General features: G+C 39.7%; 1 protein-coding gene across 2 annotated transcripts in view; it reads left to right on the top strand.

Annotated features, from left to right (window-relative positions):
• The first annotated feature begins 6,816 nt into the window (after window positions 1-6,816).
• Pcnx4 (pecanex 4) overlaps window positions 6,817-23,931 on the top strand; it is a 43,523-nt gene continuing 26,408 nt past the window's right edge. The window contains exons 1-2 of one of the 2 annotated variants that reach the window (XM_028789264.1): window positions 6,817-6,996; window positions 16,447-17,189. In XM_028789264.1, the coding sequence (XP_028645097.1) occupies window positions 16,492-17,189 (698 nt within the window). In that variant the 5' untranslated portion in view covers window positions 6,817-6,996; window positions 16,447-16,491. The remainder of the gene's footprint in view (window positions 6,997-16,446; window positions 17,190-23,931) is intronic. The other variant, XR_003714134.1, reaches the window with a different exon arrangement.

The raw sequence follows: 23,931 nt of genomic DNA on the forward strand, positions 1-23,931 counted from the left end.
TACAGGATTCTAACAGCTAGCACATTTTTAATTAAAAATTAAAAGGCAGATACCAAGGAAAAGATAGTGTCTTGAAGTTACTACAGTTCTAACTTTAGAAACTGTGACTCACTCTGTAGCTCTGGCTGGCTTGGAATTAACTATGTAAACTGGCTGGCCTCAAACTCACAGAGACCCATCTGCGTCTGCTTCCTGCATGCTAGAATATACAAGCTATCTAAGAAATTTTTGACTGCTTAAAAAAAAAAGTCTTGGTTGGTCTAAAATTCTCTGTATAGACCTGACTGGTTTCAAACTCACAGAGATATGGCTGCCTCAATCTCCTGAGTGCTAGGATTAAAGCCATGCACCACCAGGCCTGGGGGAAAAATGTTTAATTCATGATAACAAAATTAGAAAACTCTCTTTTTAACCCTTTAACACCTTCCATCAAGAATCACTATAGATTTTTTTTTATAACTTTCTATCTTACAAGAAAGCTTAAATGAATTAGGTCAAAGCTATGATTATGTTAGTCATTGTTTATTTCACAGTCATATGTGTGTATGTGGGACATGAAGTGTTTTACTTTGAGGGATATTTCAATACAAAACTGTTAAGCCTCTGTCATTTATCATAATCGTGTATATGAGTCACACAGCGCACATGCCTGCCAACACAAGAGAATCTAAAATTCCACCTATCACATGATCTTTTTACAACTGTGTGTGTCAGATATGTCGCTCAGACTGTAGACTGTTTACCTAGCACGCACAAAGCCCTTGGCTTAATCCCCAGCACAAGCACCCATTAACTGAGCGTGGTAGGGCATGCCTGTCTGCACACAGGAGGCAGGACAGAGGATAAGCTCAAAGTCATCGTTAGCCACACAGGGAGATGGGAATCAGGCTGTATAATATGTAAAAACTTGTCTCAAAAATAAATAATAAGCCATCTGTGATATAAAGAAATCAGGTAAATTTCAACAAATGAAGAGACTGTCATATCATCTCCTATTTTTGAAGATTTTCTTCCTTCGTTATCTTTTCAACTAAACCTTACCAATCTTTTCCAATCTCACAATCTCAACTATTTTCTTGTATTTCTAGCTGCTTTTACATAGCTGATTCAAGCCCTTCTATCAGGGCGGCCTCTCTTCCCTCACCTATTCATTTCTTGTATATTTACTTACTTATGTGTTTTATGTTACTTCCGACTTGATGTGGACACTGAACTTAAAGTCTGATCTATCTTCCTTTTCTTTTTTCAGTCCCCTTCTTGCCACCAAATCCAGCCACTTTCCGTTATAACTAGCTGAACCTCCCTGCCTGAGAAGCTTGGTTTTTCTAATGTCCTTCATGTACTCTTAATTTTTTTTTTTGCCTTTCTCCCACTATTCCTTGCACTGCAGCTACAAACTGAAACCATACACTTTGTGGCTAACTGAAAACAGATATTACCATTTTCCCATCACACAAAATCTGTATCATGATTGTAGCTGTCTGAACTGGAAATCTCTGAGGTTTTTTTGGAGACTTGGTTGTGTCATAGGATGTTGTGCTGAAGCAGACATGTGAGAGGATGCTTTGCTGAGGCAGACACTTGAGAGGATGCATGATGTTTGCAAAGAGTATAAGTAGGATCCAACAGACAGTGCATTGGTTTGCCTTGCACTGCTTCACTGGTTTTCGATGATCTTCTCTGACCTTCGCTTGTTGTGACTTCATAGAGAAAACTGCCAAAGCTTTTTGCCACTTCTGCAGACCCTGGTGGATTAGGTGGAGTCTTGCAGTTTCTTTTGGATCTAGCTGCTGCTACTGATTCGTGTGTGGTTTGCCCATTGGACTGGACTGCCTCTACTGATTCCTGTTTGGATGTTTTGGACTGGACTGCTGATATCCTGATAATGAAACTTGGAATCAACCCAAAGAACTACTTCTAAACAGGACCATACCCCCTTATCCTGTTAACCATCTTTCTCCACAACTTTGGTAGGTGGGCTATAAGGGAGGGTGAAGCATTTAAGAACCCTTATTAAAGGAGGTTTTCAAAACTCTAAGTCTATAGCCGTCCATACATTTTCTTTGGCTGGTGCAGTTGTTCTGTATTTTTCATCTGCTTATTTCATATGAATCAGCAAGGTAGTAGAACACAGATAAAGACGTACAGCCATGCGCTCAATTCCAGACTTCATTTGTTTAACTTTTCTGAAATGCAGAATCCAATATTTAAAATTAGATTAGCAACAGAAGCTTCATGGGGTTCACCATTAACTGAAGTGCACGAAAGCACGGACCACTGTATTGCCTAAGTACTGTGAGAATGAACTATTGCCTGGAGTACATCCTCTGTCACATCTCCATCCTGATAATTCTTCTGCCCTTTACAGCTGGACTGCAGCCGTCCTTCATTTTCTCAAAATATTCTGTGTCTTCTGCCTAACTGTGACTATCGATATCCCTGTTCATCTCCCAAGTTATATTTTGATAAGTCTCTTGAGAATGATTTTATTTTATTTGACCTTTTTAGTTCCAAGAATCAGTGTGGTTACTGGCAACTAAGCTTAGCACCCCCAACAAAGAGGGGGAAGGGAAGCCTGTGGGGAGACCGGGGCACATTTGCTCATAATCTCTCAAACTGTGAAAACACTGACATATGAAGTCAGTCTGCAAAGTGTGTCTTTCGTTAACACATCATTGCTACCTCAGAGTGCTAACATCATCACCACCTCAGAGTGCTCACATCATCGCCACCTCAGAGTGCTCACATCATCGCCACCTCAGAGTGCTCACATCATCGCTACCTCAGAGTGCTCACATCATCGCTACCTCAGAGTGAGTGCTCACATCATCGCTACCTCAGAGTGCTCTTTCATACAAGTTAGATCTAGAAGTGTTTTATCTTTTAAAAATAAGTCGATGTATTTGTTTCTGCTAACACAAAATTACTGTCCTATCATGTTCTGAAAGCCAAAAGGCTCTGCTTTGCTTTCTATAAGCTACAGGAGAAACATAATTTTGAATTAAGATCCAAATAAGTAAGTTCTCAAGCTATTTGAGGCTGTCAAGTGTATAAAAGTGTCAGCATGTCGTTCACACCAGGAAATGCAAGGATCCTTACATCAACAGCTTAGCTTCAGAGTTCCCGTAAGTTTGCTGAGATGAACTGATGTTAGGCCCCTCAGCAGCTACCTTGAGGACTCCCAGCTGTCAAGGAATGTCTGGAATGTGTCCAGAACCTGAAACATGGATGAAGAATCAGGGTAGGGGGTGCTGAGGGTACAAGGAAGTTCTTAACAAGAATAATGGATCCTAAGTTTAGATTCCTCAACCTGAAATGAATGCTGAACTAGAAAATTATCCACTGCATCTAGGAGATAGTTGGGACATATGAGTGTTTCCTTTATTAGCAGAACAGGTATCTTAGTAACATGTTTCAGCAACTGCTATTTCTGTTCTCTATATCTGAGAATGTAGCCACAAACCTACTCATGGGGGAAAAAAAGAGATGATTCCACAGATAGCAAACCTTGCACATACATCTTGTTTAGTTCTGGGCCACCTCAGTAAAGCAAATGGCAAAACAGTCACAGCCGTTTCAGTTTCTCAATACATACAAAAGTTTTACCCAGGGCTGGTGGGATGGTTCAGTGGTTAAGAGCCCTGACTGCTCTTCCGGAGGTCATGAGTTCAAATCCCAGCAACCCTATGGTAGCTCACAACGATCTGTAATGAGAGCTGATGCCCTCTTATGGGGTGTCTGAAGACAGCTACAGTGTATTTACATATGAAAAATAAATAAATAAAAGAAACCTTTGGGACAGAGAGAGCAGGGCCGGAGCAAGAGGGAGAAGGGAAGGGGGAAAGAAGTTTTACCCAACCGCACTGTAGCTTTTATATGGTAGCACTGTATCTAAAAACAACACACAGAGCTTAATTACAAAATAGGGGGACCAGAGGACTGGCTCAGCAGTTAATAATGCTTGCTGTTCTTCTAGAGAACCTGGCTTTAGTTCCTCACAACTAGATCTTCACAATTCGTATCCACATTGGACAGCTAACAAACACCTGTAACTCCAGTACCAAGGGACATGACACCCTCCTCTGGCCTCAGCAGGCACCTACACTCGAATGCACAAATCCATATTCAGAAATGAACATAAACACATAATTAAACTGTAAAATATTTTATTGGTAATAAATTACTAATAACCTTCTGACCCTTCTGAGTTATCACCAATAGTGGACAGTCTTGCCTCAATACTAATAGATTGGTTCCTAATTATGGCTACTAAAGCTTTGGAATAGCTGAGGCAATTTCTCAACACACTATTTTCTTCCTTCCACAAACGATTTCATACGATGCTAGTTGATAACATTTTAGCCATAGTAGAACTTCTTCCAAAGTTGGAGTTGACCCTTTTAAACTTTGCTACTACTTTCTCAAGCACACTTAAGTATCTGAAATCCCTTGTTGTCATGTCAACACAACCGTTAGCATCTTTTCCAGGAGTAGACCCTATCTTATAAAATCATCTTCTTTGCCCGTTTCTAAGATACAGCTACTCATCGTCATAGTTTTACCACGGAATTAAAGTAACTCAGTCAAATCTCCAAGCTGTATACTCAAAATCAGCTGTTTAGTGTGATCACGTTCAGTTTTCCAGACAACTCACTGTAGCTGCTTTGTTCATACCTGCAGCTTTCCCTTGACATGCAGAGTGGTGGAAACAGCTTCTTTCTTTAATTGTCATGAACCAGCCTATGCTAGTTTCAAACTTTGCTTCTGTGGTTTCTCCTCCTGCCTTCACAGAGTTGAAGAGTGTGTGACTAGTTTGATTTTCCATCCAGGCTGCTGAGACATTCTCCACATCATCAGTTTCTTTAATAGATTGTTTCCTTTTATTGTGTGTTCTCTTGGCGTCACTTTTATTTCCTTTAAAGATTTTTCATTTACAGCTTTAGCTGGTTGGTCTTGGAGGCCTAGCTTTCAGCCTGTCTTGGCTTTTGACATGCCTGCCTCATGAAGCTTAGTCATTCTAGCTTTTGATACACAAAAGTGATACACAACTTTTCCCTTCACCTGGACACTTTGAGATCATTCTAGAATTATTAATTAGCCTAACTCCAACATGGTTTTCTCTCAAGAAATGGGTTGAAGAAGTGGAAGAAAAAGGAAATTAACTAATCCATAGAACTGTCAAAACACATTTCTCGCTCAAGTTTGAGACAGCTAGAAAGGGAAAATAAAGGGCCATGGAAAGGAAGAGAAACCTTTTACTCCAGAGTCTGGCTGAAGTTTTACTAGCTAAGAGTCAAGAATTCTGCTGGTCCACCTCCATGATCCCCCAAGAAAGTGTTTTGCAATTAATATATGCATGTTATTTCTAGATACAATGCTATTATACACTTAGTGATGCACAATATTTTAAGGTTAAAAACTTTTATATGTGTTGGGAAGATTAAAGAGTTGTAATTCTGTTTTGACACTTGAGATGAGATAGTCCAGCAAGTGAAGAAACCCAGCATAGTTAAAATATTCTGTGAAGGTTACCTATAAAGAGACAATATTCCTCTTATGTAGAAGCATTTCAAATAAGAATGGAGAACTACCTATGAGCCATGCTTATGGGCTGAGTATGACCTCTCTTCTTTCTCAAATATATGTAAACCTGAAAAGTTCTGGGACTCTCCAAAGAAGACTTAAACGTATTTTTCAAAACAGTATTTTTCAAAACACTCTTTTTACTTTATCAGCTGTAATCAGATCCAAGGAAATTCAGGAATCTTCTGATATCACTCAACTTCCTCCACATAGCTTCCTACATAACCTCAGACATCACCAACACTGTATATGGAACATGGAAAGAAGAAGTCCCCACACTTCGGTGTGTCTTACCATGTCATTGAACACATCTATCAACCCTGTACTTTATATTAAAATCACTTGCAGACTACAACTCAGCCTCATACAGGCTCACCCTGGAATTTTTTCCTGTGGCAAATTCAAGAATCCCAACTTCACTTGGAGATCTCTGAAAAAAAACTCCAGTTGCTACAGTGGCTATCCATAACCTGTGTCCCTGGACCCTGGCTGGCTCACTGTTCACAGGTTCACTATTTTATGGATGTAATTTATAATGTGCCAAAATTATTATAATATTAAGAGCAAAAACATTTGAGCTCAGATCACTGTGACAAATGCATATTGTTTTTGAGAATCACCAAGATGTGACACAAAAGTGAAAGATGGTAACAAGACTTGCTAGAGTCAAGAGCTAAAGCTGTGAACTTTCATTTTGTAAACAGGAAAAAGCAGTACCTAATAATGCAAGAAAAATATTTGGCTTCAACTATAAGTTACACATGTTACCATTTAAAAGCATTCCCACCCCTGAGGCTGTTTGAATAGCCTCAGTTCTGTAGTCATTAATGGAGGTATCAGGACCCTGGTAGATGGACTCCTATTGCACTCCTGAGTCATGAGTCTGACAATCTTGGAGAGCCTAGGCTCCCCCAAAAGACAGTCAAGCCATCTATCTAAGCAGCCTCGAGGTTCCTAGATGATGGCCTTCTCGTCACCAAGGCAACCACGTTCCTGCGTCTGGGCGTGGCCCGGGTGAGAGTTCAGAGGTGATGCTTAGGCCGCTCAAGAACCACAGCAGCCGTCCGGGAGTCCGGGCGTCTCCCACAATTCTAGCCCGCCCCGCCAGGCGCGGAGGAAACCCAGCCCACCCTGCTCCGCTGCGCGGCGCACGCGAACCCGCCTCCAGCATAGCCACGGCGGCCGGGAGCCCGGCGAGACGCACAGCCCCGCCTCCGAGCGCATGCGCACTGCCCCCTGGGAAGCGCCAGCGCAGTTGATATTAGCCATGGAAACGGGAGCGGTCCTGGAGGCTTCTGGTCAGCTGCTGGTGGGGCCGCATCCATCCTCGGGCGGGAGCTCCCAACCGACTTCAGCAGGGGAGATGTGGTCCCAAGACGCCCTCGGGTCGCCTCTCCCCTGCGGTGACTCCAGGTATGTCCGTCCCCGACACGCATGGGACTTCGTTGCTGCCTTAGTTTCCACCCCTGGGTACTGCTGGGTTCCTTCAGCTTTTAATACCTCAAGAAACACCTTCCACTCTCCGTTAAAAAGCATTTTAATGCAATTATTGCTCCTTTTAATGTACAGAGTAAATTGAATTGATTGAGGTAATGATCCAGTGCGGCTTTAACGTGACTGAGAATACTTTTGCAGCCCGTGGAATTGCGGTTTTTTTCTGAGAGGCCTCTGTGAAATGGAGAATGGCCCTTTGACCCTGATTAGGGTTGAGCATGTTACTCTAATCAGGTTCACGGTCTAGGACCCGTAGGTAGAGTTCACCCTTTCTTGGTTTATCTCTGTCTCAAGCCCTCCTGCCCAAAATTTGTTCATTCTTGGCCTCCTGGATGTATATAGCGTGTTTCTCAGGTTTCTCCAACCATCTATATAATCCTTTGCGTGTCAAAAACCAGAATTTATTTAAATGAATCCCATTCGTTATGTGGCCTCTCATGTTCCCCTTACTCATTTTTTCACTATTGTTTTTTTTTTTTTCATTAAATTCCTGAGTTTAGAGAGAGCATCCATATTATTTTATATCTGCGTCCATTCATGTCCAATCACCCATAATTCCTCACAACATCCAGTACAGATATTACCGTTTTACTGATTTAACTGTCTGGATCCCATGCTAGCTACAGGTTATACCTTTCCTACCTTCAGGAAATGCCTGTTGGTTATTAACTGCTGTGGAAAATCTCGGACAGGGGACCTTTTCATCGTCCTCTGTAAGAGCTTTCTTGAGGTACATACAGTTTCATTCTCTGGAAGTGTACAACTCACTGGTTTTGAGCATGCCAACAGATTTGCACAATCATCTCTCCAATCAATTGTGGAACAATTTGATTACTTTACAAAAGAAATCTTTTATTTTTAACTGTTTTTCTCTCCCCTCCCCAATATTCCTACCCACATCAGCTGTAGGCAATCATTAATCTTTTGTCTCAACAAAATTATTTTAGATGTTCTAAATAGCAGAACCTTAAAACGTGATCTGTGTGCATGTATCTAGCGTCTTTCATGTTGCAACTTGTATTATTCATTATTGTTAGTATATTATGCAGATATACCCTGCATTATTTAGCCATTAGACATAGGCAAAAAAAAAATTGCCAGAAATAATATGCTGTGGACAGTTTTTATAAAATTTTTGTATAGGCATGTTTTCATGGATATAATACCTGGTAATAGGATAGGTAGGTCGTAGGCTAATTCCCTTGTTTGGCTCTTTGAGAAACTGACAGATTTTTTTTTTCCCAAAGCACTGCAACAATGTACATCCCCACCAGATGTGTTTGAAGGTTTTAAAATAGCCCCACCAACACCTGTTTTAGGCTTTCATTTTTATTTTAGCCAATCAGGGGACTTCAAAATATCGCACGGTAGGTTTGGCTTGCATTTCCTCATGGCAAGCTTCATTTCCAGCTAGTCTATCACCCGGAAATTCCCAATTCTGATCCTTAGCTTATCTTTTTAAAACCTGGTTGTATTTTCATCATTCAGTTGGGAGAATTAATTAATTAATATAGCCCAAACGCAAATCTCTAATTATACATAGCCTTTTACCATTCTGCAGATAGCTTCACTTCCATGATGGCCAGGGCTCTTGACTACTCTTGTTCAAGAGTGCTAGGTGCCAGTGTCCTCAGGCTAGCTTGGTATCAAGTTTTACATTTTAAAACTTTTTATATTCAAGTCCACTACTTAAGAATCCTCAAAATATGCCTGGTAGTGGTGGCTCATGCCTTTAATCCCAGCATTCAGGAAGCAGAGGCAAGTGGATCTCTGAATTTGAGGCTAGCCTGGTCTATAGAGTGAGTTCCAGGGCATCCAGGGCTACACAGAGAAACCCTGTCTCAAAACAACAACCAAAAAAAAAAAAAAAAACCCTCGAGACAAAGTTTACTTTTACTTGACAATAAGTTGATATGATTCAAAAACTCAGTTTGCTACTTGTAGTTAATATTGTGTCTTAGTTGTCACAATATTGTTGGTTTTCACTTTTAGTAAAATTATTTCTAGTTATTTATATGAATGTCAGATTCTATTCTAATGATGTCTTATTTTGCGAGAGAAGGTTGTCAAGCCAACTGAATTAAGGTGGGAGGATAGTTTGAATCCTCAGCCATTTCTTCCATGAGTAGTAGAATGTTGTGCTGCCTTAATTTTATGTCAGCTTGAACAGGCTAGCGTCATCAGCGAGGAGGGGACTCTAAGTGTGTCTGTAAGACTGGGCTGTGCACAAAGCTGTAGAGAATTTGTTTAATGGGATTGATGGGTGGGGTTATGCCTGGGTTGGTAGTCCTGAATTCCATACGAAAGCAGGCCGAGCAAGCCATGGGGAGCAAGCCAGTAGGCAGCATCCCTCCATGGCCTTTGTATTGGCTCCTGCCTCCAAATTCCTGCCTTGTTTGAGTTCCTGCCCTAGCTCCTTTCAGTGACAGTGATATAAAGTATAAGCCATATAAGCTCTTTCCCACGTAGTTTCCCAGTGTTTCAGTGTTTTACAATAGTAACCCTAAACAAGACAGCTGTTCATTTATATTCTGGTGCTGTCCATTGGGAAAGTGGAACACAACAGACAACTGACTGTACTACTTGTGAGGCACTGCCAACTTCAGTTGTCTAGTATCCCCAGCTCAGGTTTGTCTTTTTCCCTTAGGGCAGGAGTTGGGGTACTAAGGGTTAAACCTCAAGCCTGATGCATGCGTGGTAAGTGCTCTGTCACAGAGCCCTGTTCCAACACCTCTTTTCACTTTTCGAAAATTTGAAACAAGGTTTCAATAGTCACCCAGGCTGTCCTTGATCCTGAGATCCTCATGCATTAGCTTCCTGAGTAGCTGAGATTAAAGGCCTATGCCACTTGGCTTATAGTATTTGTTTGTTTGCTTGTTTGCTTATTGTTACAGACTGCACCTGTAGATTTACTGGTAGAAAATTAAATAAATAAAACCTCTTCAAAACACCTTCTCAAAGACTTAATAAATATCATTTTATAGGTTAAAAGATATGTGGTGACCCTTTGCAGGTAGTTGGACTGATTTTCTTTCCATGGTGGATGGAAGAGGAAGCCACACATGCTCTGTGAGCCACAGGATACACTGTGTGTGTGTTATACTTACAGATCAAATGTCTTTTAAAAAGCTCTTCAGTAATTCAGTGTTTGTTCATGACATGGCATCTCTAGCTCCCTAGAGTACATGCAGAATTAAACTGGCAGCTCTCTTTGTTCTCTGAGTTCCAGCTGGTGCACACAGCAGTTTATACCTATCTCCCGAACAAATAGAATCTCCAAGTCTGTGTACTGTTGGAACTGCTCTAGTGGTAACATGTGACTTTTATCTAAGAAATGGAGAGTTGAGTTATTTCATGATTTTTCAGTACAGTGGTATGGGCTGTCTTAACTCTGTACTAGTCATAAGTATTTATTTGAAAATCAGTTGTATTGAGTATACAAAAGGATTTATATAAGTATCTATATAAATACTTATATAGAATTTATATATTTATATTTATATAGGTATTTATATAGGAACAACCGATGATGCTCTATAACCTATTCAGATTATCTAAATAAGGCTCAGGGTTTAAGAGTTAGGAGTCATCCCAAGTGTCATGACAAATATCATTGGAGTAGTGTTACTTTTGAAATTCACAATGATTATCATTATAATTAGAAAAAAGTTTAAAGACACCTGTAGGATATTTGGCGTAATCCTGACACCTCTCTGGGGGTGTTAACTTTGCATAGTGAGATTATGAATTTCAAGAATGCTGCTCTGTTGAGCTTTGATGCTACAGATAATGCTGATAAAATTATCCATGGCCTGAGGTCAGTATTTCCATTTTGGTCAAACCTCAAGAATGGCATATATAGCTTGATCAGGCTAGCCCCTTCTTGTCCTGGGAATACTTTTATTCCTGCCCATCGTGTTAAAGCTTGTCTCTAACTACATCAACAGGCTGGCAGCCAAAGTACATGATTTGAAACTGATAATGGAACCCCAGACAGAGTTATTAATTTAACAGGCTGACAAGCCAAGGACGGGTAAGATTCTGCACAGAGCCTTACCAACCTAAGACATAAGTGCATTGCTTTTGATAATGCATATTCCATGATAGGTAAGGAAGGCATTATTGTCAGAACTACCTAAGATAGGTTCAGTCTTGTTAATGAAATAAAAAATGAGGAGCGGTGGAGAGCCTTTGTGGCTGCTTGGCAAGAATCTGACATGGGCCAAGGACAAGGAAATGGGCTGCTTGGCAGGAATATGACATTGGCCAAGAACAAGGAAGTAGGCTTCAGGCAGGAATCTGACATTAGGCTAGAACAAAGAAGTAATTTCAGGTAGGAATCTAAATCTTAGGCTACAACAAAGAAGTAATTTCAGCCAGGAATCTAAATAGTAGGCTAGAACAAAGAAGTAATTTCAGACAAGAATCTAAATTTTAGGCTAGAACAAGGAAGTAGGGTTCAGACATGAAAATGACCTTGGGCTAGGACAGGGAAGTCGGCTCAGATACTTCGGTCATCCTGATAAGCCTTTAGAAATAGTGATCATGGGAGTGTTCATGTAATTAGATTTAATGCCTTGCTTGTTCTTTGACTATTTGTGTTTATTGTCTTGCTTGTTCCTTGACTATTTGCATCTATTATATTACTAGACCCTCAACCTAGAACTGACCTTAATACATGCATGTAATCAAAACGATATAAAAGCATAAAGGAAGAGGGGATATAGGATAGGGGGGGTTCTAGGGAAGGGAAATGGGGACAGGGGATGACATCTGTATTGTAAATAAATAAAATATCCACTAAAAAAAATGAAAATCAGTTAATGCAGTGATGCTAGGAAAAAGAAAACTTTGATATATTTTCTTTCAAATTATATGAAATATATTGTAGGAGCATAACTGGCTATATTGTATTCATAGAATAATGATATGACACATTTAAGAATAAATCTAAATAAAATTCAGACAATTGCCAAAAGTGCTACTTAGGAATTTGTTTCTTCTGCCCTTAGAGGAATGTGTCTGCATGCATGTGCTGTTCATGTTTTCAAACTTTTCAACTTTTTGTTGTATCTTTCTTTGTTTCAAGGGATTTTAGTCAGTAGCATATGATTGATGAGGTGTAGTGTGGGAAACTAAGAATTTTGCCACAGCAGATTGCCAGTTTGAACTGTTTCTTACCCTGTGGGAATTTCATGACTCAGATTCCAGACACAGCATCATCTCAGAGTCTGTTCTGCTGGCTCCCTCTCAGTAGCATATGAAGAGAGCGTATGGCCCAAGTCAGTGCTGTGCTGCAATCATTAGCTCAGCTCTTGTTGCCTCAGGCTTGAGTATGCAGTTGAGCATGCTGGAGGAAGCCATCATAGACATGTGGTCTGTCCTTCCAGGCGCTAACAGTCCTTCAGAAGCATATGCCAAAGTGTTACTGAGGAAATGAGTTTAGTTCTTCTGATCATATTCTACAAATAATCCATGTTAACATTTAGAATATTTCTCCACATATTGTAATTGGTAGTACCTCAAAATATAATTTAAATTCTTATGTATTTTTAAATCTCCATGGTCTAGAATGAAATAGGTTTTTATGTCTGACATCTAGCTATCAGAGTTCATAAGGATTTTTTGCATAAGTTTGCATAGTTGTTATGCTTCTTTCTTCTACTTCCTGTCTTAATTCTTTCAGGTTCTGATCAAAGTAGGCCACTGTTTCTCAAAGTAATGTCTATAAAATACTAAGTATATTTTCTGTTACTAGATAACATGAGAAAAGTGGCCTCTGTGGTCAGACACATTTAGACAGTTTGAGTGATACATTTTGAAGAGGTTTATAATGGTCATGTTCTTTCTTCTGAGAGATTTTTAAAAGTTACTGACATGCTACTAACTATTTTGACTCTAAGATGACAGTCTGTTGTGCAGTTTCTCTTTGACTTACTTGACTACGGGCCCCTTTTCAAGAAACATTGTATGAGACAAGCAGTCCTTTGTGTCCTTCGAACTTTTATTTAAATTCCCCACCAAGATAACTAATGTTGACATCTCAATAATTTCCCCTTTTCTCAAGGCCATCTAAGTAAGCTCACGTTCATATTCTCTCTTCTTGTAGTTTTTAGTATTCTCATTAGTTCTGATTATCCCGACTTAATTTGGGCTTTGGTGGACCCTAGTCTGCTTCTGCTTTCTCAGTATGAAGTCTCTCTTATCCTGATGAGAGACTGGACTATAATATAGTATGAGGAAGGAAATAAAATCGGACTTCTTTCTAGCACCTTACTGCTGCCATTTCCTTGTCCAAAAGAGAAAACTAGCTGTGAAATTCCTCTCATATCCAACCTTTGTTATTTTGGGATAATATAAAAATATTATTAGTAACAATTATTAATTTTCCATAGTAAGGATAAATAGAGATACCTTCCATGTTCCAAAATGGGAAACAAGCAATTTATGGATTTAATAATTTAAATGGAACAAAATACACTGCAAGAAGACTCAAAAATGCTATAACCTCTGCGCCCTTACTTAAAACAGGAAGGAATCCTGTTTATCATCTTGACCCATATTACTTAAGCTATGCCATTAACATTACAGGCCTTTACATGCCAACATATTCTGATAAGTTTGAGGGATCAATTGAATCTCAGGATTTGGCCCCTCACCACAAAGAGCTGGACCACACCGGAGCTTGCTCTGAGATTGCCTCCAGCTGGTGCACGTTATGAGTGCTACAGAAACTAGCTCTGTTTGAGGTACAAAGGAAAGGGAGTCACTTTAACCAAAGTGCTTGCCAGAAGTGTTAGAAGTGATTAGACTGAGTCATGAAAGTTAACTACAATTACTAAGAAATTATCATAGACAGAGGACATGAGAAGAGGCATCTAGGAGGAAAAACCCGGGATTTGTTTTCAGGACATGGATTAAGAGTTGTGGAGGGCATTTAGTAATCTGAAGAAGTATCAAATGCCATAAAAATAGTTTACTTGGTATCCCTTATAAAACTTTTAATGCATCTGCAAGTGATATCCAGCTTTCTTCTCCACAGGCGTGTATACTTTTTTTTTAATACAAATACAATCAACAATTTAATTTTACTCATTGGTATTTCAAGAGCATCTTTCTGTGATTCTCTATGACAACAGAGTATTACGGAACTACTAAAAGGAAAACGAATGTGGTCAATAGCATAGCAGCTTTGTACGGTATCACTTCTCTGTCTCCCTTTCTGTCTTGTTTCCTGACTTCTCTCATGGGGCAGGAAGAGAGTTTTCTTAACTCCATGGAGAAAGCTTGGGTACTAAAGACTTTAAAATCCTGACCATCTAATGAAGCTCATTTTCTTGACTAATGGCATCTGCCATAGACAATTCATTTGAGGACATCTACCCCCATCTGGAGGGGCGTGAACTTCTGACCCTGTGACAATAGGAGGCTATTTCAGAATACTAGTGTAAACCACTGAGGCAGATAAGCTCTTATAAAGGGAAAGGAAAAACAGCAAAACAACAACCTTGGAGTATTAAGATTCCTGTTTTAGTCAGTATGCTGTTGCTGTGAAGAGACACCATGACCATGGCAGCTCTATAAAGGAAAACATTTCATTGAGGTTGGCTTATAGTTTAGAGCGTTTAGTGCATTATCATGGCAGGAAGCATGGTGGTATACAGGCAGATGTGATGCTGGAGAGGAACTGAAAGTTCTACATCTAGATCAGCAGGCAGAAGGAAGAAAGACACTGGGCCTGGCTGGAGCGTTTGAAATCATCTGAAAGCCCACCCCCGGTGACATACTTCCTCTAACAAGCCCATACGTACTCCAACAAGCCCATACTTCCTAATAGTGCCACTGTCTATGGGCCTATAGGAGTCATTTTCATTAAACCACCACGGTTCCCTAGGACACTGCTGCTCTGTTACCTTGTGAGGTTACACAGCTGCTACTTAAGTAAAAGCTGCACATGGCTCTTCCTAGAACTAAGGACAGTGGACTAAAGGTGGAAGAACACAGATGTTTACAGTTTAAAGAACATCCTAACAGTGTAGCAAGCAAGTGCTGCCTGACACAGAACTGTTAGCTAAAGGGCTGTTTTAATATATTACATTTTCTAACCTAATGATGATCCACTGAAATAATATTTTCTAGCTGATCTTGTATCAGGTAACTGGTTTTATTGTTCAGTTTTTATTTTCAGAATAAGCTGTGGAGGAGAAGTAAATAGAATCTACTGCACTTGATACTTGACCTTTGAGTAGAAAGAACCTACACTAAACAATACAAAAGTTGCACAGGTCATTTCTGGCATATTGTAGAAACTAGCAATAGAGAGACTAAAAAATAAATTGCCAAATAGCTTGCCTATGATAGTGTGGCTATTAAAATAAGCATCTACTCTGAATTCTTTTCATTTCCAGCTTGTTTTACCTTCTACTACATCTTATGGGTGGATGACGGTGTTGAGACAAGTTCCCACTATTAGCCCTGGATAATCAAATTGGTCTTGAATTCAGGGATCTGCCTGGCCCTGCCTCTGCCCCTGCCCCACCCCGCCCCAGCCCCTGCCCCTGCCCCCGCCTCCTGAGTGCTGGGATTAAAGATTGCCTCCCTACTATATTTGAGCTCCCAGTTTCCATGTGGGTTTTTACTAAAATGCTACTAATTTTATATAAGATTTGACTCTTTAAATTATTTGAAAATTCTAAGTCTATTGTACTTTTTAAGTGATATTGATAACATTTAGTTGTATTTTCTACTTTGTTTCCATAGAATTATAGAGAAATATCCTTATTTAGACAGTTATGATCGACAGTGTATACACAGCCTATGTAGGTAAATACTGTGCATTGTACAAAATACAACCCCTCAATAATTTATGTATTATATTGTCTGTGGCTGCTTTTATGGTGTTAGATAGAAATGTTATAACAGAATTCATCAAGCTGAAAATATTCACTATCCAGACATTTAGAGTCAGTTTATAGACTGTAACTAATGAACCTGTAATAGAAGAAACAGACCAACAGCAGAGCTCAGTGGGAAATAGTAGAAGTGCCCAGAGATCTATCTAAGCAGAGTGCTAGTCTTCTGTACTCCTTGGCCTCAGACTCTAAACTATGAGTTAAAAACCTAATGTCAAGGGGTACATGCTAAGTACATAATAAAGAATGAGATTCCATTTTTAAAAATGAGTTAGTGTTATTATTTTGGAGCGAGAACAAACTTAGTACCAATTATGTTAAAATGTGTTGAGAAGGAACCAAGGTTAGAAATCTTGCATGTGAAGGACTAAGTAAGTAAGAAGAAATGTGGGCTGTGTTTCCTCCAGGTCTTCAATGTTATATTTCCTAACTGTAATTTATTTCTCTTTTTTTATAGATATTTCTGGTTATAAAAAAGATGTGACTCTCAGACTAATCCTGAATGGGAAGTATGAGTCCAGATGTTCCTCTGCTAAACGATTACAAACAGGACTTCCTGCTGAAGCGCTTTCCACAGACTGTTCTTGGAGGCCCTCGACTCAGATTAGGCTACTGGGCCCCTACTTACATATATGTTAACCAGATCGTCCTTTTCCTGGTGCCATGGGCCTTAGGTGGAACAGGAACACTTCTATACCAGCTGGACATCCTGAGAGACTACACTGCAGCAGCTCTTTCAGGAGGACTGATGGTCTTCACCGCAGCTGTCATCCAGCTCACAAGCGTGTACGCCAAGAGCAAGTCAGTGGTGGTCAAGAGGATGAAAACCAGGGATATTTTAGCAGAGGAAGACCACCACGAATTTACAAGTTGTGCTGGTGCTGAGACCGTCAGATTTCTGATTCCTGGCAAAAAATATGTAGCCAATACAGTTTTTCATTCTGTTCTTGCTGGACTGGTGTGTGGTCTTGGAACATGGTATTTGCTACCAAACAGAGTAACCTTGCTATATGGCAGCCTTGGGGCAACTGCTGTGCTTTTTGTCTTTGGGTGGATAACACTTTGCATAGGAGAATACTCACTCATTGTAAACACCGCCACAGAGACAGCAACATTCCAGACCCAGGATACTTACGAAATCACTCCTCTCATGAGACCACTTTATATTTTTTTCTTTGTTTCTGTGGACCTTGCACACAGGTAAAAACTTACAGAATATTTAATAATTTGCTTTGTTTTTAAGTATACCTGGCAAGAGAGCTTTTCTTAGTGTTAACAAATGATGAATCAGTGAATTAAAAATTACAACACAACTATTGGGATAGTTAGGTTATTTTGATGGTTAATCTTTTAGTAGAGAGCTCTATAAAATATTCATGTTATAATGAAATAGCAAATCTTACTGAAGAATCAACACAGAACAAAAACACTTTAAGATACATAATTTTTGAGTCCTGTATTTCATTTTAAATCAAGATTATTAATTAGTTAATTAATTTACATACCAAATGCTGCTCCCCCTCCTTGTCCCTCCCTCACAGAATCCATTCCCGCCTTGTCCTCTGAGAGGGTTCCCCCCCCCCGGTACCCCCCCCCCCAGCACATCAAGTCACTGTCAGATTAGGGGCATCTCTTCCACTGAGGCAAAACAAGGCAGACATGGAGACTGAGCTGCGCGTCTGCTGCACATCTTCAGGGGCCTCCTTCCAGCCCCTGTATGTTCTTTGGTTGGTGGCTCAGTCTCTGAGAACTCCCAGTGGTCCAGGTTAGTTGACTCTGTTGGTTTCCTGTGGGGTTCCCTTCCTGTTCAGGGCTTTCAATCCTTCCCAGACCTCCATTCAGTGTTTGGTTGTGGGTATCTATATCTGTTTCAGTCCACTGCTGGGTAAAGCCTTTCAGAGGGCAGTTATGCTAGGTTCCTGTCTGCAAGCATAGCAGAGTATCGTTAATAATGTCAGGGATTGCTACGTACCCATGGGATGGGTTTCCAGTTCAGGTGGTTATTGATTGGCCTTTTCTTCAATCTCTGCTCCATCCCTGCATTTCTTATAGACAGGACAAATTTTGAGTCAAAAGTTTCGTGTGTAGGTTAGCGTTCCTATCCTTTGACTGGACGTCTTGCCTGGCTACAGGAGGTGGCCTCTTCAGATTGCACATCCCAACTGTTCTATATCTTGGCTAAGGTCACTTGCATTGACTTGTGAGAGCCTAACCTATTCCAGGTCTTCCTAAAGATTCTTCCCTCTATCCCAACACACACCTCCAACACCTCCCCCCCAACACACACACATACCTCACCCTAGCTCACACCCAACACCCTGCTTGCAGCTGTAGATTTCCATTCATTCTGCTGGCCCTCTGGGCCTCTCGCTATCCCCATACCTGATCTTGCCTCCTCCTACCCTTTCCCTCCTCTCTCCCACGTAGTTCCCACCCTCTCTCTGCTCCTGTGATTATTTTGTTTCCCCTTCTAAGTGTGATTCAAGCATCCTTGCTTGGGACTTCCTTCTTACTTAATTTATTTGGGACTATGGGATATATCATGGGTATTCTATACTTTATGACTCATATTCACTTACCAGTGAGTACATGCCATACATGTCCTTTTGTGTCTGGGTTATCTTACTCAGGATAATATTTTCTAGTTCCATCCATTTGCCTGCAAAATTCATGATGTCCATGTTTTAATAGCTGAATAGTAATCCACTGTGTAAATCAATCATATTTTCTGTATTCCTTCTTGAGTTGAGGGACATCTAGGTTATTTCCAGTTTCTGGCTATTACAGATAAAGCTGCTATGAACATAATGGAACATATGTCCTTATGGTACGGTGGAGCATCTTTAGGGTCTATACCCAGGAGTGGTATAGCTAGGACTTCAGGTAGAACTATTTCCAATATTCTGAGAAACTGCCAGGTTGATTTCCATAGTGGTTGTACAAGTTTGCAATCCCACTAGCAACAGAGGAGTGTTCTGTTTTCTCCACATCCTCGCCAGGATGTTCTGTCCTTGAGTTTTTGATCTTAGACATTCTGATTGGTGTAAGGGGAAATCTAAGGGTCATTTTGATTTGCATTTCCCTGATGGCTAAGGATGTTTGAACATTTCTTTAAGTGCTTCTCAGGCATTTGAGATTCTTCTATTGAGAATTCTCTTATTAGCTGTGTACCACATTTTTAAATTGGATTATTTGTTTTTTTGGAGTTTAACTTCTTGAGTTCTTTATATATTTTGGATATTAGCCCTCTATTGGGTGTAGGGTTAGTGAAGATCTTTTCCCAATCTATAGGCTGCCATTTTGTCCTGTACCTTACAGAAGCTTTTCAGTTTCATGATGTCTCATTTATCTATTGTTGATCTTAGGGCCTGAGCCATTGTTGTTTTATTCAGGAAATTGTCCCTTGTACCAGTGCATTCAAAGCTACTTTCTTTTCTGTTAGAATTAGTGTATCTAGTTTTATGTTGATCCACTTGGATTTATTTTGGGTGGGGCAATATATGGATCTATTTGCATTCTTCTCCATTCAGACATCTATTTAGACCAGCACCATTTTTTGAAGATGCTTTCTTTTTTTTCCATTGTATGGTTTTGACTTCTTTGTCTAAAATCAAGTGTCCATAGGTGTGTGGGTTTATTTCTGGGTCTTTTACTCTATCCCATTCTAGTCAAACTGTCTGTTTCTGTACAAATATTATGCAGTATATATCACTATTGCTCTGTAGAACAGCTTGAGGTCAGGGACAGTGATTCCTCCAGAAGTTCCTTTATCGTTCAGGCCTGTTTTGGCTATCCTGGGTTTTTTGTTTTTCCATATGAAGTTGAGACTTGGTCTTTCAAGGTCTATATATAAAAAAAAAATGTGTTGGAATTTTGATGGGGATTGGATTGAATCTGTAGATTGCTTTTGGTCTGTTAATTCTACTGATCCATGAGCATGGGAGACCTTTCCATCTTCTAATATCTTCAATTTCTTTCTTCAGAGACTCGAAGTTATTGTCATACAGATCTTTCACTTGCTTGGAAAGAGTTATATTCAGATATTTTATATTACTTGTGGTTTTTGTGAAGGGTATTGTTTCCCTAATTTCTTTCTCTGCCTGTTTATCCTTCGAATAGAGGAAGGCCACTGATTTCTTTGAGTTAATTTTATATCCAGCCACTTTGCTGAAGTTGTTTATCAGCTGTAGTAGTTCTCTGGTAGAATTTTTGGGATTGTTTATGTATGCTCTCATCATCCTCGAATAGTGATACCTTGACTTCTTCCTTTCCAATTTGTATCCCCTTGACCTTCTTTTGTTATCTTATTGCTCTAACTAGAACTTCAAGTGCTGAATGGATAGGGAGACACTGGGCAACCTTGTCTCTGATTTTAGTGGGATTGCTTCAAGTTTCTCTCAATTTAGTTTTATGTTGGCTATCAGTTTGCTGTATATTACTTTTATTGTGTTTAGGCATATGCCTTGAATCGCTGATCTAAGACTTTTAACATGAAAGGATGTTGAATTTTGTCAAAGGCTCTTTGAGCATCTGATGAGATGATCAAGTGGGTTTTTTCCTTCAGTTTCTTTATATAGTGTAGTGTGTTGAAGGATTTTCATATATTGAGCCATCCCTGCATCCCTGGAATGAAGTCTACTTGATCATGGTGAATGATGTTTCCAATGTGTTCTTGGATTTGGTTTATGAGAATTTTATTGAGTATTTTTGTGTTGATGTTCATAAGTAAAATTGGTCTGAAGTTCTCTTTCTTTGTTTTGTCAGTGTATGGCTTAGGTATCAGGGTAACTGTGGCCTGATAGAATGAATTAGGTAATGCTCCTTCTGTTTCTATTTTGTGGAATAATGTGAGGAGTGTTGGTATTAGCTCTTCTTTGAAAGTCTGGTAGAATTTTTGCACTAAAACCATCTGGCCCTGGGCTTTTAGGGGGTGGGAGTGGGGGCAGTGGGAGACTTTTAATGACTGCTTTTGTTTCCTTACGGCTTATGAGACTGCTTAGATCTTTTACCTGATCTTGATTTTACGTTGAAAAGTGGTATATGTGTAGAAATTCATCCATTTCATTTAGATTTTCTAGTTTTGTGGAGTACAGGATTTTGAAGTAAGACCAAATGATTTTTTAAATTTCCTCAGTTTCTGTTATTATGTCTCCCTTTTAAGTTCTGATTTTGTTAATTTATATATTGTCTCTGTGCCTTTTAGTTAGTTTAGCTAAGGGTTTGTCTATCTTGTTGCTTTTCTCAACGAACTAGTTTTTTATTTTGTTGATTCTCTGTATTGTTCTCTTTGTTTCTAGTTAATTGATTTCAGCCCTGAGTTTGATTATTTCCTGCTGTTTACTCCTCTTGGGTGTGTTTGCTTCTTTTTGTTCTAGAGCTTTCAGTTATGCTGTTAAGTTGCTAGTATCAGATCTCTCAGGTTTCTTTATGAAGGCTATGAACTTTTCTCTTAGCACTGCTTTTATTGTGTCCTATAAATTAAGGTATGTTGTACATTCATTTTCATTGAATTCTAGGGAGTCTTTTCTTTCTTTCTTTCTTTCTTTCTTTCTTTCTTTCTTTCTTTCTTTCCTGATGAAGTGATCATTGACTAGAGAGTTGTTCAGTTTCCATGAGTATGTAGACTTTCTCTTATTTCTGTTGTTGTTGAAGTCCAGCCTTAATCCATGGTAATCTGATAGAATTCAAGGGGTTATTTCAGTCTTCTTGATCTGTTGAGGCTTGCTTTGTACCCAATTATATGGCCAGTGTTAGAGAAGGTTCCATGAAGTACTGAGAAGAAGATATATTCTTTTGTTTGGGGGTGAAAGTTTCTGTTGGTATCTGTTAAAATCCATTTGGTTCAAAAACATCTGTTATTTTCATTGTTTCTTTGTTTAGTTTCTGTTTCAGTGACTTGTCCACTGTGTGAATAGGGAGTTGACGTCCCCCACTCTTATTGTATGGGGTTCAATGTGTAATTAAGCTTTAGTAAAGTTTCTTTTACAACTGTGGGTGCCCTTGCATTTGGGGCATAGATGTTCAGAATTAAGACTTCATCTTGGTGGATTTTTCTTTTGAGTATGAAGTGTCCTTCCCCATCTCTTTAGATAACTTTTGATTGAAAGTCTCTTTTATTAGATATTAGAATGGCTAATCCAGTTTGTTTCTTGGGTTTATTTGCTTGGAAAAATTTTTCCAGCCCTTTACTCTGAGGTAGTATCTATCTCTGTTGCTGAGATGTGTTTCTTGTATGCAGCAGAATGATGGCTCCTGTTTATGTATCCAGTCTGTTAGCCTTTGACTTCTTTTTGGTGAATTAAGTCCATTGATGTTGAAAGATGTTAATGACCAATGATTGTTAGTTCCTGTTATTTTGTTGTTGGAAGTGTTACTGTGTATATGCGATTCTCTTCTTTGGGTTTTGCTATGATTAATTACTTGTGTTTTCTTGATAGCAGTTACCCTCCTTGTTGTTGGAATTTTCCTTCTAGTATCCTCTGTAGGGCTGGATTAGTAGGAAGATATTGTTTAAATTTGGTTTTGTCGTGGAATATCTTGGTTTCTCCATCTATTATAATTGAGAGTTTTGCTGGGTATAGTAGTCTGGGCTAGCAACTGTGGTCTTTAGGGTCTGCAAGACGTCTGTCCAGGATCTTCTGGCTTTTAGAGTCTCTGTTTAGAAGCCTGGTGTAATTCTGATAGATTTGTCTTTATATGTTACTTGGCCTTTTCCCCTTACAGCTTTTTATATTCTTTTTTTGTTCTTTATATTTAGTGTTTTGATTATTATGTGGCAGGAGGAGTTTCTTTTCTAATCCAATCTATTTGTTGTTCTGTAGGCTTCTTGTATGTTTATAGCTATCTCTTTCAGTTAGGGAAGTTTTTGTCTATGATATTGTTGAAGATGTTTTCTGACCCTTTGAATTGGGAATCTTCACCCTCTTTTATTTCTGTTGTTCTTAGGATTGATCTTTTCATGGTGTCCCAAATTTCCTGGATGTTTTGAGTTAGAAACATTTTACATTTTCTTTGACTTATGTATCTATTTCTTCTATGGTACCTTCTGCACCTGAGATTCTCACTTCTATCTCATGTATTCTGTTGGTGATGCTTGCTTCTGTAGTTCCTGTTCTTTTTCCTAGATTTTCCATCTCCAGGGTTGCCTCCATTTGTGTTTTCTTTATTGCTTTTATTTGCATTTTTATGTCTTGGACTGATTTCTTTCTCCTGTTTGTATTTTCCTGCACTTCTTTAAGGGATTTGTTTCCTCTTTAGGGCTTCTACCTGCTTGCCTGTGTTTTCCTATATTTCTTTAAGGGAGTTATTTATATCCTCTTTAAAGGCTTCTATCATCTTCATGAGCTGGGATTCAAGATCACAGTCTTGCTCTTCAGGTGTCTTAGGATACCCAAGGCTTGCAGAAGTAGGAAAGCTGGGTTCTCATGGTTCTCATTGGCTTCTGTTGATTTTGTTGTTGTTGTTGTTGTTGTTGTTTTTGTTTGTTTGTTTTTTTGTTTTTCGAGACAGGGTTTCTCTGTGTAGCCCTGGCTGTCCTGGAATTCACTCTGTAGACCAGGCTGGCCTCAAACTCAGAAATCTGCCTGCCTCTGCCTCCCAAGTGCTGGGATTAAAGGCGTGTGCCACCACTGCCCGGCCTGGCTTCTGTTGATTAAATTCTTGCTCTTGCCTTTTGCTTTCTGGTTGTCTGTGGTGTTGGTTGGCCCGGGTGTCTGGGTTGGAGCAGGCCTCTCAGGAGGCAGTTGGAGCCATGTGTCTCTGGTTTGAGCAAGCCTCCTGGGAGGCAAGCAGATCTGTGAGGTAGGTGCAGTGTGCCAGTCTGTCTCTGCTGCTGGTGTAGGTGTGGACCGGAAGGAAGATGGAGCTTTCCAGGACTGCTAGTCTTGCTAGGGTCCCAGCAGGTGCGGGGTGGGGATGGAGGACTGGGGCAGGGGGATATGTC

The sequence above is a fragment of the Grammomys surdaster genome, unplaced genomic scaffold (assembly GCF_004785775.1).
Source record: "Grammomys surdaster isolate TR1022 unplaced genomic scaffold, NIH_TR_1.0 127, whole genome shotgun sequence".
NCBI classification, from domain to species: domain Eukaryota; kingdom Metazoa; phylum Chordata; class Mammalia; order Rodentia; family Muridae; genus Grammomys; species Grammomys surdaster.